This window comes from Emys orbicularis, chromosome 22, assembly GCF_028017835.1.
Source record: "Emys orbicularis isolate rEmyOrb1 chromosome 22, rEmyOrb1.hap1, whole genome shotgun sequence".
Taxonomy (NCBI): domain Eukaryota; kingdom Metazoa; phylum Chordata; order Testudines; family Emydidae; genus Emys; species Emys orbicularis.
The window spans coordinates 8,252,888-8,265,638 of NC_088704.1; the positions used below are offsets into that span (position 1 = coordinate 8,252,888).

The following is a 12,751-nucleotide window of genomic DNA, read 5'->3' on the forward strand; positions in this document are numbered from 1 at the left end:
GGGGTTTGTCTGCTGTGCTCTCAGGCACTTCGTATGCCACAGTCTCAGGGACTATCCTGCCCCTTGGACAATATTTCACTGGTATTTACATTGCAGCCAGTCAGTATTTGTGTGTATGTCTGTATAATTACTGCATTGATACTTGAGCTGTAAATCTGCTCTGCTAGAGGTATCTATGCATTTTTGTGTTGCCAGTACTCGTTATTTTACTGCAAGTCTCATGGTATTTGGCATTTTTCTTGGTGGTGAAGCTCCTGGAGTCAGTGATGGAGAATCCATCACAATCTAGCCCTTGTGGCTGTGGAGAAAAGCTTGAAAACATGACCCCTAGTGGCACGATAACCAGAAAGCAATTCAGTGACCCCAAGATTTATGATGTTTGACAATCTCATGATTTGTAAGCCAATCTCATGATTGTTGGTGCCTGATTCATGCCTTTTGCCTGCTCAGGGTAGGCAATACTGTTCTGAAAGCCAGAAAAACACCATCCCCTCAGTTTGGCAGAAAAATTAAATGATCTCTAAGTTCATGTCTTCTACAGTGGAATTTGCTGTGTCTTTTCCATCTCTCCCATTTATTGCCCCCATCTTATTGGGTGTGCACTGCCCCTGCTTTCTCATTTGCTTTACTTTAAATCTTAAATTTCACTTGCTTGTCTCGGAACCTAACACGAAGGTCCATTCAGTGTGAAGAATGTAGCGTGGCCCTTTGCCAGGAACAGTTCAAAGCATTTTGACACTTGTTAATACCCCTGCAGCTTCTGTGCATTCAATCTGGGTTGCATTAGCACCATGAGCAATCTGTGGTTGGCGGAGGTGGGAGGGGGAGGAATGACTTTGGGATCCATCCAAGAAGTGTCATACTCAATCTGGGCTCTTATAACTACTTATCTAACATGGTACATCACATGGTTTGATCTGCCAATTAGCCTCAGTCAGAGCTGCTAACCGAAAGCAGATGGATCTATACATTATCGTACGGAAAAATCTGCCACTTCCCATTTTCCCAGAGCGTGGGAGAGCCGGGCTGAATGCCCCTTCCTAAAATCACCAGGCAGCAGCAGCAGGTCTTAGATATGCAGGAGTGAGGATGAGCAATTAAGGGTGCTCTGATGCAAAGGTGACGGAGAGGGGGGTGGGGACATGTGTAAGTACCTAGGTTGGTGGAAGGCCGGTGGCTGCTGTTGCTTCATATGGGTGTGGCACTGAACATGAGCGAAGAAGATGCCCTTAACCTGTTTCCTCTTTATTTTGTGTGTGTTGTACATTGGGATTATGTAAAGCAGCACAACTAGCCCCTGCTGTCCTTCCCTTGCACCCTCCCCTCCCCTCCCCTGGGATATAAGAATTTCTGTTCCCCCATCTTGGGCAGAATGTTAGAAGCATCTGAGCAGGCAGGAGAACATATCAACTGTCTGATCAGAACATTGGAAATTCCCATCCCTCCCCCCTTGCAAGCCTCCTTCTCGTCGCCCCACCTTCCCCAAACACATGCAGTAGCATTTATCAGCTTCAAAAAGAGAACTGTTTAAATAGCATTAAGGGCCTGATTTAAAGTCACAAAAGCCATGAAATTCAGAGTTAAGGCTAAAAATCCACTTGACACTCTGGCCTTAAGTCATAAAAGGCATGAGTCAAAGGCAGCAGCTGAGTGCTCAGAGCTGCCTGGCTTCCGAGCAGGCTGGGGGAGGGATGCAAGTCAGATCCCTTAATGAGATTTAAACGAGCTGATGGCCTGAACTCAGAAGGTTCAGAGATGCTGTTCGGATTAGCTTTGGGACGCTGATCCGAACCGCTTTGGTCTGGGAACTGGGCTGGAAAGCGTATTCTTTCCCCAGGGGCTAGTCCTGAGACCCAGCAGCTCCAACTCCCGTCAGTCTGCGAGCTCTGAGCGCACAGGAGCATCTTTCGCTCCAGAATCCGGGTTGTTTGCGATGTGCGCTTGCCTCTCTTGGAGCCCGAGATTGCAGGGTTGTACGAGAAGAGGCAGTGCAGTTTAGTGGGTAGAACATCAAGCTGCGAATTAGGAGATCTGGGCCACTGGCCTGCTGGGTGACCTTAGGCAAGTCACTTCCCCTCTCTGTGCCTCAGTTTCTCCTACTGCTTGTCTTGCCTATTTAGATTGTTGGAGGGGGACTGTCTCTTATTATGACTTTACAGTGCCTAGCACAACGGCACTCCAATCTCAGATAGGAGCTTTAAATGCCATCATAATCCTAAATCTGGGACCGTTAGCCCTTCAGCGAAATCGTAATGTTATCAGAGCAAATCAAGTCAGTTTTTAAAACCTTTATTATGGTAGAGGAGCAAACCGAAAAATGTAACAGCATCAGGTTCGTGCACCTGGAACGAGGATGTCCATTAAGTTCCAGCCATATTTGTTGGTTTGAATTAGCTGCTAATCCTACATTTTGCCAGGCCGCTTTCAAAAGCTTTTTATGCCAGCTCCAAGCTAATAGTATCTTGTCTAGTTGCATAGAGTCATGTAGCAATGCACTTGGGCCTCATCATCTAGAAGAAACTAACTCAAAATATGGACACGGCTATCCAGCTTTGGTTGTTTAAGGCAAAATTTTCACTAATGGCTACCGAGTTTCGGTGCTCAGTTCAGCACCCTTTAGGGGCCCGGTTTATTTTAGGGATACTGGGCACCCACAAGTCCATGGAGTCAATGGTAACTGAAGGTGCTCAGCAGCTTTGAACACAAGGCCCCACAGGCCTCTAACTGGGGCACCCAGAATTACTAGCCACTTCTGGAAATGCTGGGCCTTAATGTCTTGACCTGGGGTGAACTTCGTGACAACTTTATTGTTGGGAAGGGCCAGATCAGCCAAAGCAAAACTCTTTGTGGAAATGTATTGCTTTGGATGAAAGTTCCATTGGGAAGATTTCTCTGGTCCAGGATGGAATTTAGGTCCTACATTCTGTGGGGGGGGGGGGGGTGTAATGACCAGGGTATAGGGTCAGTCTCTTTGAATCTGGCCCAATTAATATTTAATTATTTATACAAAATGGAACCGCTACAATGGGAGAGACTGAGAGAGAGACTTGACATCATAGCCTGCTGGTGAGGGCATTCAGCTGGGATATGGGAGTGAGGCTCTGATTCAGAGAAGGGACACGCACCTTGTACCCAGATCCCAGGGGAGTGCCCTCACTCCTGGGCTGTTGGCTAGTCTGGAGTGAGTCGCTTACTCTCTTTTTGCAGAAGACTTTGACCGGTCTAGTTCTTGTTCTGATGCAAAACAAAAACAAATGTCAAAACCTCGAGTTGTTTCGTAAAATATAACTCTTGTTTTCCAGCCAACCCTAGTTGTTGTACGTGTTGCCTTGTTTGAGGGGGTAGGAGGGAAATTTGCAAGATTCATACAGTTGTACAATCTACTTCTTGAGGAGATAAAGACTCTCCTCCAACACAGACGGGTTGGAACTGGGGCTTCTTTCACTATGGGGACTGTCTCCATACAAAGACGAGGTACCTGGTTAGTCCTGTCTCATGGTGTAGCTCTGGATGGCAGTTTGGAAGTAAGCAGCCGTGTTGCGTTCTGGATGGAAAAATATCAGATAACACTTGGGACCAAAGTAACCCACGGAGATCCCAAGCAAATTGATTACCACGCCCATGGCATCGCAGATGGTCACCAACACAGCACTGTACACAGACATGACCAGGAAAATGGCAATCCCGGAAACGGAATAGCAGGTCATGCACAGTGTGATGTACTTGGCTTCGTTGTAGTTCTTGGGAAGCTCCTTGCCCATGTAGGAAAAATAGAAGCACAGAATAGAGAGACATGTATCTAGGCTGCTGTTCATTAGCAAGGCCAACTTGTAGCTCTTGTTGCATTGCAGCACTACTACAGAGGGGTCGTCCTTCAGATCTACCAGAACTGGAGCCGGAGGGTTGATGATAACGTTGATCACAATGATGGCGACTTTCAGAGCTAAAATTATGGTTATAAAAATGTACTGGCCGTTGTACTTCATCCAGTAGTTGTAGGCTTTGGGCAGCCGGGCAGCCATCTTGAAAATGCTGATGATCTGGAAGGACCTGACGGTGATGCAGGAGATGCACACGGTGAAGCAGAGGCTGAACACTGTTTGCCGGCACACGCACTTGAACTCTGTCGGGATTCCTACGTACATGGGGACGTTGACGAAACCGATGATCAGAGACACCAGCATGAGGAAGCACATCCTGCCTCCTGCGGACTTCACCACAGGGGTTTGCGAATGAATGGCAAATGTGACAGATATGACTAGAGTGGCTATGAGGCCCAGCACCGAGAATAGCAGCAACACCACTGTAGTGCCTTCTTGCCATTCCAGATATTTCACAAGCCTTGGATAGCACTCTTGACTTCTGGCACTGGACCACTGGTGAGCTGGACAAGGCTGGCAGTTGTACGGGTCTGCAAAACAAAATGTGGTGTTTCTGAAAGACCCTAGCAAGGGCTGTCCTATCTGTAAATAGTCAATATGTCTGGTAAGAGCATAACTGATGGGAGTGATGCTAAAGGTTTTGCACCCATACTAGTTCAGGCTGCTGTCTTGTCAGCTCTCACTAGCTAAGCAGGGTCAGACCTGGTCAATTCTGGATTGGGAGACCTCCATGGGAACCCCAAAGTAGTGGTGGTTGTACAGTAGCTAAAACTCTTCTTTCTGATTAACATGTGAACCAGTGCCGTAAGCTTGGTCTTAGGGGTACACTGTGCTGTAGGAGGTGAAGTCATTCAAATGAGAGGTAAAGCCACTAACGGTCCTTAGTGATCCCACAGGTTTGTTTTGGTTCGTTTTTCTTTGCAAGTGTAGGGATTTTAACCCTAGTGTCTTGGCTAAATTCCAATCTGGGTAATTGCATTCTACATCCCAAAATTCCCCCTAAACTTGAAGTTGGAGTCAGTGTTCCTTTTCCCTTCCTGCTGGAGTAGTTTCGTTGTGCACCGTTACCCTATTGTGTTCCACCCTAGAGGTGACTGCACTTCAACGGTGTCCACATTTCCTCAGAGTACATAGTTTGTCAAGCTTCTTGGAATCCTTCAGGATAGACGGTGCTATGCAAATTTGAGATATAAATAACACCTAAGGTCTTCTATTTGAGGATCTCGCATGACATTGCAAACATTAATTTAAGCTTCCCAGCTCCCCGATAAGGTAGGGTGTTATGAAGTCCATTTTACAGATGCGGAAACTGAGCCACAGCGAGGCCATGTAACTTGCCTACCGTCAAATGGTGAATCACTGTTAGAAGTGACAATGGAAGTCAGGTCTTCTGACTCTTCATCCCCTTTTCTAAGTACACCTCTACCCCCATGCCAGCTCCCGCTCCCTACACACACACGCCACACACAGAGAATCTGAATCCGTGAGAGGAAGCGTGGCCTTGTGGGGATTATTACTACAGTAATGGAGATCTCGGCCGAGACTGGGGCCCCATTGTGCCAGCTAGTGTAAAAACACATAGTAAGAGGCAGTGCCTGCCCAAAAGAGTTTACAATCCCAATGAAGAAGACAAAGGAAGGATTTATTATCCCATATTATAGATATGGGACTGATGCCCAGAGAGAACTAAGTGACTTGCCCAAGGGCACACCGGAAATGTGGCAAGGCCAGGAACTGAAACCAACTCTTCTGGGTAGGAGATTCATTCCTTTCATAGATTCTCGGACCAGATGGGACCATTAGATAATCTAGTCTGACCTCCTGCATAGTGCAGGCCAGAGAGTCTCACTCAGCTACCCCTATCTAGAGCCCATTAACTTAACTATTGATATGAAAACAAGGTGCGTTTAGGCTTGTACGTTGCATTTTCCTTACCGTTGTTGTTGAGGAAAGTCCCTGCTTCACAGTCGATACACTTAAAACAGCAGCTGCTAACGCTTACGGGCTTCCTCCGCTGCCCGTACTCACACTCCTGGGAACAGACTGAAATGGGGACCTGGGTAACAGGGAATTGGAGGAAAACAATGACGATCTCATAGCAACTTCCAGGTGAGCCGGAAGAACTTGTAAATGTTCCATAATAGTTGGTATCCAATTCCAATTCAGCCACAGCATAGACAGGAAAGGGGATACACAGCTAGGATAAAACCAACCAAACAATATGCTTTACCTTTAAATAGGGAGCAGGGTTTAGACTGGGCCCCTCTTGGGATTCAGCCATCAGTTATGCGTACCTGCTATAACTTTACCGGCAAGTTTACCATGTTCCAATGGCAAAGAGCCAGGGATTGATTTCTTGGGATGGCCATAAGCAAAACATTCCTAGGATCAATCTAACTACTGCATCACCTTTAAATAGAGAAGAGGGATGGGCATAGCCACAAAGGCAACACTCATCTGGGAATAACCTCACGAGCCACCGGATGTCGCTGTTGTACCAGACAAACAGCTGGAGGAACATTCTTCTGGCAGGAGGCAATTTAGAATATTAAAGCAAAGAGCCAGACTTTCAGGCCTTGTTTGTTTATGCCCAAGTCTGGCACACACAGCCCATTCTGACCGCTTTTTTTGTCGCCTGTCATTTTGTTGCCCAAGTGATAGGATTTACGTGCTCGAATCCCATTTGTGTGTGTAACTATGGCACAATAATCCCTAGCTTCTATATAGCACTTTACAGTCGAAGAGTTCAAAGCACTTGACAACGGAGGTCAGTATCATCCTCTCTGTTTTACAGATTGGGAAACTGAGGCACACAGTGGGGAAGTGACTTGGCTGAGATCACCCAGCATGCCAGTGGCAAATAGAACCCAGGTCTAGCTCTGTACTCTGTCGACTAAGCTCTACTGCCTTGGTTTTGCTCATGTAGTTCCATGGCTTTCCCACACGTGTGATAATGGGTGGAGGGAACTTGCCGTGTTGTTTGGGGTGTGCCAGGAGATGTTCTGGGCGGTGAACAGCAGCTTCTGGTTCTTTGTGCTGTAGGAGGCGATTTTCTGAAAAGGGTTGTTGGGTTGGTCCCACTTCCACTGGATGATCTCGAAGCTGTTTGGAGTGTCGCCTTTCTCTCTGAAATTGATCCTCTTGTCGAGCAGAGAGAAGTTCACGCGCTTCACCTCCGGCACTAGCTGCAAATGGAGAAGGATGAGATGAACAGTGCACACGTACTGCTAGGCACTGAAGTTAGAGATTGGGGTCACTTCCTGAAAGTCTGGTTCTGCTCTGAAAAGAGACGCTGCCTCAGGAGCAGCCATGGGTTTTTTACTTGGTAATTCCAGGTCAGATGCTCTCAGTCAGCAGAAATTTTCTTCTAAGAGCCAACATGGCAAACTCACCCTTGGATCAGAAAGTCAAACTGGACTCTTCTGGCTCACATATCCCCAAAGATTCTGCAACTGGGACTCAATCAACCAGGCTGATGCATGAGTCAGAAGAGAAGCCAGCTCGCTCCCTTGAACTATGTTGGCTTTGCAAGAGATCTAAAACCCCTGAGGGCCAGACCCTGCCACCCATGTTCATGCTGAGCAGTATCTTGCATCCCATTGATCACAATGGGACTGCTGGTTGAGTAAGGGGAGAGAGTGGCAGATTCTGCCATCCTCGCTCTGGTCTGTGGGATGTGGATCTGACTCTCTGAAGACCATGGAGCAGGTCTGTTGAGCAAGATGTTGCCGTTTTGACACCCACTTTGCAGAACAGAACTGCACTCCAAAAGGTGCTGCAGGAAGTGGTCGTGGTAAATGCAGTAATGTTGCTGTTCCTCTGAGTCAGTGCTGACCCATGCCACACACGCCCAGTGCGGTGTTTGTGCGAGGTGGGCACTGTTCTCACAGAGATCCCGTCCTTTGGATTGGGGGGGCCAAAATTAGACTAGGGTAAGGGCATGTACACCTGCATAGAGGTGGGCTCTCTGCCCTAGCGTGAGTTTGGGACTCGGTACCTGCTGTCATTCTGCAAAAGTTCCTTTGACCAATTGAGCTGGAAGCAGGCACGATCTATCTGTCCCTGCTAAGCAAGGAGACTGTGCTTCTGGGACAGCCACATGGAACTGGGGGCAAGCTATTCTGCAACATGGACAGTTGTCATCTGACCCATCTGATGCAGACCACCAAGCAGTCATCAGAGACTAACACCTTTCTGTTCCTAGCCACATGGACTGGAGGGAAAAGACTCTACAGCACTCTCCCAATGCCCCAAGCCATGTGGTCCCGCGCCCTTAAAACGTGGCTTGGATTTCTCAATGCAAGCATGTAGCCAACCTGCCAGGGGTAAACCATCCGCTTGTGGCATCCTGTGGTATTGCAGCCCAGCAGCCTGTGCAAAGCGTGAGCCACGATGTAGACAGAAGAGTAGACGTTGAAGTCTGTGCGCTCCCCTTGGGCCCTCATAGTCTGGTCTGCGTCTCTGGCAGCTCCGAGGCACTGGTCGCACACTTGATTGCACGTAGTTTGGTCACTCGCCTGCCCATTGTCTTCTTTTGCCAGGCTGACCCTGAAGTCATCAAAACCAGGAATGGAGAATTCTTTTGCTGCCACCCCCAGGATGGTGCCCACCCTCCAGAGGTCAGTGATGTTGTACAAGGTGGGCTCAATGGCCCAGGCTTCAGCGGCAATCCACACCAAATCCATGACATTCTGGCGGACAGCTTCTTGGAAGAAGAACGGTAGCATCAGGTCCAAGGACAGGACGATGACCACCTTGGCCGTACTGTGGATGACCTTGCTGACAATGGCCTTGATCTTTCCCTGCAACTCTAGTGGGAGCAGCTGGCTGCTGCGGGGCACCGGGATGACGTCCTGCATTGCCACGCAGATCCCGGTAGCCCTGGCCCACAGGAGCTTCAGGTTCTGCCGCCCGTAATCATCGTCGCTGTACAGAATGTTGATCCAGTTCCACTGGAACTCCTTCAGCAGGAGCAGCATGGCTACAATCTGCTGCTCCATGCTGGAAATGGCACGGAAGGCAGTGGGGAAGCGTTCGCGGTCGTTCAGCTCATTAGTGGTTGCCCTGTAGGAGATCTAGGGGCAGGGAGGAACAGGGAAGGGACAAAGTGAATATACAGACATGACTTACACCCGGTACAACAGCTTTGGCGTCGTTGGACTTGTACAGGGTGTATTGACTTAGGGATTGGTTTTCTCTGGAGTGCAGACTTAATGCTGTCATAATGCACAAATTAGGGGCTGGTCTAACTACAGAAATGGAGCGTGTCTGAGATCCAGAAAGCCAGGAGATGCCCAAGTGAGAAGTCCAGCAGCAGCACTCCGCACATCTGGTGTGATTTATGTATAAAGTGACCAGATTATCCCAATGAAAATATGGGATGCCTGTTGCTTGCCACCCAATGGGGAGCATGTGACACAGGGAGGTTTGAGTGTGCTGAAGCTACAGGGGGCTGACTCACTTCAAACCAAAGCGCAGGGGATATGTTCATGAAATCGTTAGTGAGGCAAGCTCTGGAAGGTTTGTCCAGCCCTAATATGGGCACCAACGTACCTGTGGAATGAGGAAAAGACTCAATACATGGGCCACTATAACAGCTGCTTGTGAAGAGTCTGGGCCAATAACAGCCAGCACCCGCGGCTGGTAGTGTGTATAGTTGTTTTGCAGCTGCACCACAGAGTGCTCGTTGGCGAGGAAATACAAGATGGGGTGGATGGAGTTGGTGAAATAACAGACGTCGACCATCTCGTAGCCTAGGGAGACACCAGGCAGCAGGGTACTGGAATTGTTGATCTGCTCCACTGCGAACCTCATGGCCCGGAGGTGGCTGTAGCTTGCTATCTTCAGCTTGTACCTAGGAGGAGTGTAAAACGATGAGCGATGGGTGCAGGAACCCATCCAGTGAGAGAACGCGTCTGGCTTTGGGCTTATGCAGCGAGTCTCAAAGAGGATGCCCTCCCTTAGTGTTGCATAGCACTGCAGTCTTATGACCCTGGGCCCAACTCTGTAAGGTGCTGAGAATGCATAACTCCCACTAGCTTCAGGATTGGGCCCCAAATTCTACCCTGAATATAGCGCTCCTATAGGAGTCAATGGGAGCCAGGTGGGTAATGGGCCATCATTATGGGAAGCAGCGTGGTCTGTTGGACAGAGCACTGGAGTGAGACTCGGGGGACCGGGATTCTTTTCCAAGCTCTGCCACTGACCTGCTGGGTGACCTTGGCCAAGTCAGTTCCCCTCTCCATGCCTCAGTTTCCCATTTGTAACACGGGATAACGATAATGACATCACTTTGTAAAGCGCTGTGGGATCTACTGATGAAAAGTTCTATATAAGAGTTAGGGTTTGTTGTTATCAGGGTTTGAACCCCAACCCCTCAGCACAGGCCTCTACCAGTTGAACTACAGGAGTAACTTCCTTAGTTAGTGTAGTAGGCTGTTATCCTCTAGCGGTCCAGCCACCAGTGGAGAGATGTGACACACACTCTGCTAGTTTCTTATGCTTGCCACTAAAGACAGGATTATAATAGTGTTTTCTTCCACCACCTGGGCCAAGATTATCTTCTGGTTAAGATCACATGACTGGAAGACAGGACTTTTGATTTCTAGCTTAATTCATGCTTGGGAAGGGCTTTGAGATCTTTGGATGAAATGCACTATGCAATGTGAGTGAGATTCAGCCTATGTACCACTTAAGCCCCACTGGGGCGGTGCACAGCCCTTGTGCTTGCATTTCACCCCATAAGACTAAGTGCAAAGTGTTCTGATTGGCGCTGGCTGGCTGCAAAGGAGGGTACATGCTGTCCCCATCCAAGAAGTGGCACAGCTTGTGTGCTCCTGCTGCATCTTGCGGCGCTCTGGGGAAGCATTGTGAATGCCCCTCCTGAGGCCGAGCGGCTCCCCACTGCCTCCAGCATGGAACCTGTGACTTAACAGCACAGTCTGGCCTGGTGTCCTGTCCTTCGTCAGGCAAAACTCCTCTTGAAGTCAGTTTGGTGGTGGGGAGGGCCCCCGTTTGGCCTGATGTGCCCGGGTAAAAGTTGGGAGGTGAGAGGAGAAATTGCACAGGCCTGAGGAAAGACCTTAGGAAGCGTCCCTTAGGAGTTCAGCTGTGCTGTGTGTCCCGGGGGCAAAAGTCCCGATGAACACCTTCAGGAGTGTCTGATTCGGGAATGCTGGCCATCAGCAGCGGGCAAGGTGCACACCTGAGTAGGCTGCCAGCTAAGGGTATGTCTACACTGCCACCGGAGGTATAATTGCAGCGTCAGTAGGGCATACCCGAGCTAGAGTTGATGTAGCCAGTGTAATCCACATACCTCCCGGGTGTGGTGCTCCGTCCCCTCTAGTGGCACCGAGACCACTTAAAGATTAATGAGTCTGCTACAGCCTTAGCTAAGAGCCATGTGTCTTTTAGCTCATACAGGAGAGGATCATGAATCTCTAAGTGGTCTTGGTGCATTAGAGGGGACGGAGCACCACCCCCAGGAGGTGTGTGGGTTACACTAGCCATCTGAATAAGTACCCAGGGTCCTGGGCAGGCTTGTACAGCCTCTGCTGAAACCCATGGTGCTGCAGCTCCACTGCTATGCCAAAAAACCTTTTGAGGATCTAGGCCTAAGTGACTTGCCTCTGGTCACACAGGGAATCTGTGGCAGAGCAGAAGATTGAACTTTGGTCTCCTGACTTCCCATGAACCAGCCTTCTGCCCCTGTTCATTGTGCTGGGTACTGGGTGTACACATAGTACGCAAGAGACCCTGCCCTGAAGAACTCACAATTTAAATAGACAAGACAGACCATGACTGGGATTCGAAGCAGAGGCAGAGGGAGACAAAGTGACATACCCAAGGTCACATAGCAGGTCAGTGGCAGAGCCAGGCTTGGGACTGAGGTCTCCTGGCTCCCAATCCAGTAGCCTATCCACTGGCCCATGATGAGCAATCCTCCTCCTGGGCAGTCCCATTAGCCTGAATGGGTCTGCTTGGATGGGCAAGAACCATTTGTTTAAGGAGTGGGATGGAAAAGGGCTTGCACAGCGAGGCAGTGATAGACTAGCAAAGCATCACGAGAGATCCATTTCAACTGTTAAACAGCTGATCAGTTTTGTTTCATTTGAAGCATCTGTGGTGACACCAGTTATTTGAATAGAGATTGAGGGCCACCACCAATTGGGTGGTTAATTTTGGACACCTAATGGCCTCCTTATCTGATGGGCTGAGTTCCCCTAGCTCTCATTAAAGCCTGTGGGAGCTCATCACTTCTGACAAGGGGGCTGCTGGTTTAGGTGCCTGTAGTCCAGCACTTAGGCGTGAAAGTTTTGTCTTAAATGGTTTGTCCCAGGTCACGTGCAGGAAGTCTGTGGCAGAGCGAGGAAAAGAACCCAGGTTTATGAGTCCCAGCTAGGTACCTCAGCCACAAAAGCCCTTTCTTCCTTCCCCCTTCACCAGGAACTAACCAAAGCTGGCTGCAGTGCGGCCCCAAACTATTTCATCGCCCTCCCCAGCCCCGGCGACACCTGTTTCCTACTTACGCTTGACACGTGGGTACCGCCGAGTGGCTGAGATGGGGGCTGCTCATCGTTTCAGTGTGCAGCGAGAAAAGCCCCCCGAGGAGGTAATCCCCAGCCAGATGGAAATCGGAATACTGCGTCTCTGAGACGGCCATGGTCAGCAAGACACTAACGCACATAGCTATCACCCCTGTGCTCCTCATGGTTCTATGGTGCCTTCATAACCAGCTGCTGAGGAGCACCCAGAGTAGGTTTCTTGCCCAGGCTCTGCCAGTCGCTGGGTCTGGTGCTCGTTTTCACAAATTTCTGCTGACTTATTTACATACATTTCAGGGGCCAGCCCGAAAGGATTTGTGTGTGTTT

The 12,751-nt window shown here is 49.2% G+C and overlaps 1 protein-coding gene across 1 annotated transcript; it reads right to left on the bottom strand.

Moving 5' to 3' along the window:
• Nucleotides 1-3,482: 3,482 nt before the first annotated feature.
• TAS1R2 (taste 1 receptor member 2) lies at nt 3,483-12,543 on the bottom strand. The gene is made up of 7 exons (XM_065421130.1): nt 12,410-12,543; nt 9,435-9,735; nt 8,198-8,956; nt 6,854-7,066; nt 5,817-5,937; nt 4,565-4,567; nt 3,483-4,411 (listed from the first exon to the last, which is right to left on the bottom strand). Exons 1-7 carry the CDS (start codon nt 12,541-12,543, stop codon nt 3,483-3,485), a joined length of 2,460 nt encoding a protein of 819 aa, XP_065277202.1.
• Nucleotides 12,544-12,751: the final 208 nt, after the last annotated feature.

Excerpts from the sequence above, each read along its gene's own strand:
- TAS1R2 (XM_065421130.1), bottom strand. The coding sequence starts at position 12,543 with ATGGCCGTCTCAGAGACGCAGTATTCCGATTTCCATCTGGCTGGGGAT. Across the intron at positions 7,067-8,197 it reads GGATGGTTTACCCCTGGCAG|CTAGTGCCGGAGGTGAAGCG; the intron begins GTTGGCTACATG and ends CTCCATTTGCAG. Across the intron at positions 5,938-6,853 it reads GGCACACCCCAAACAACACG|GTCCCCATTTCAGTCTGTTC; the intron begins GCAAGTTCCCTC and ends CCTGTTACCCAG.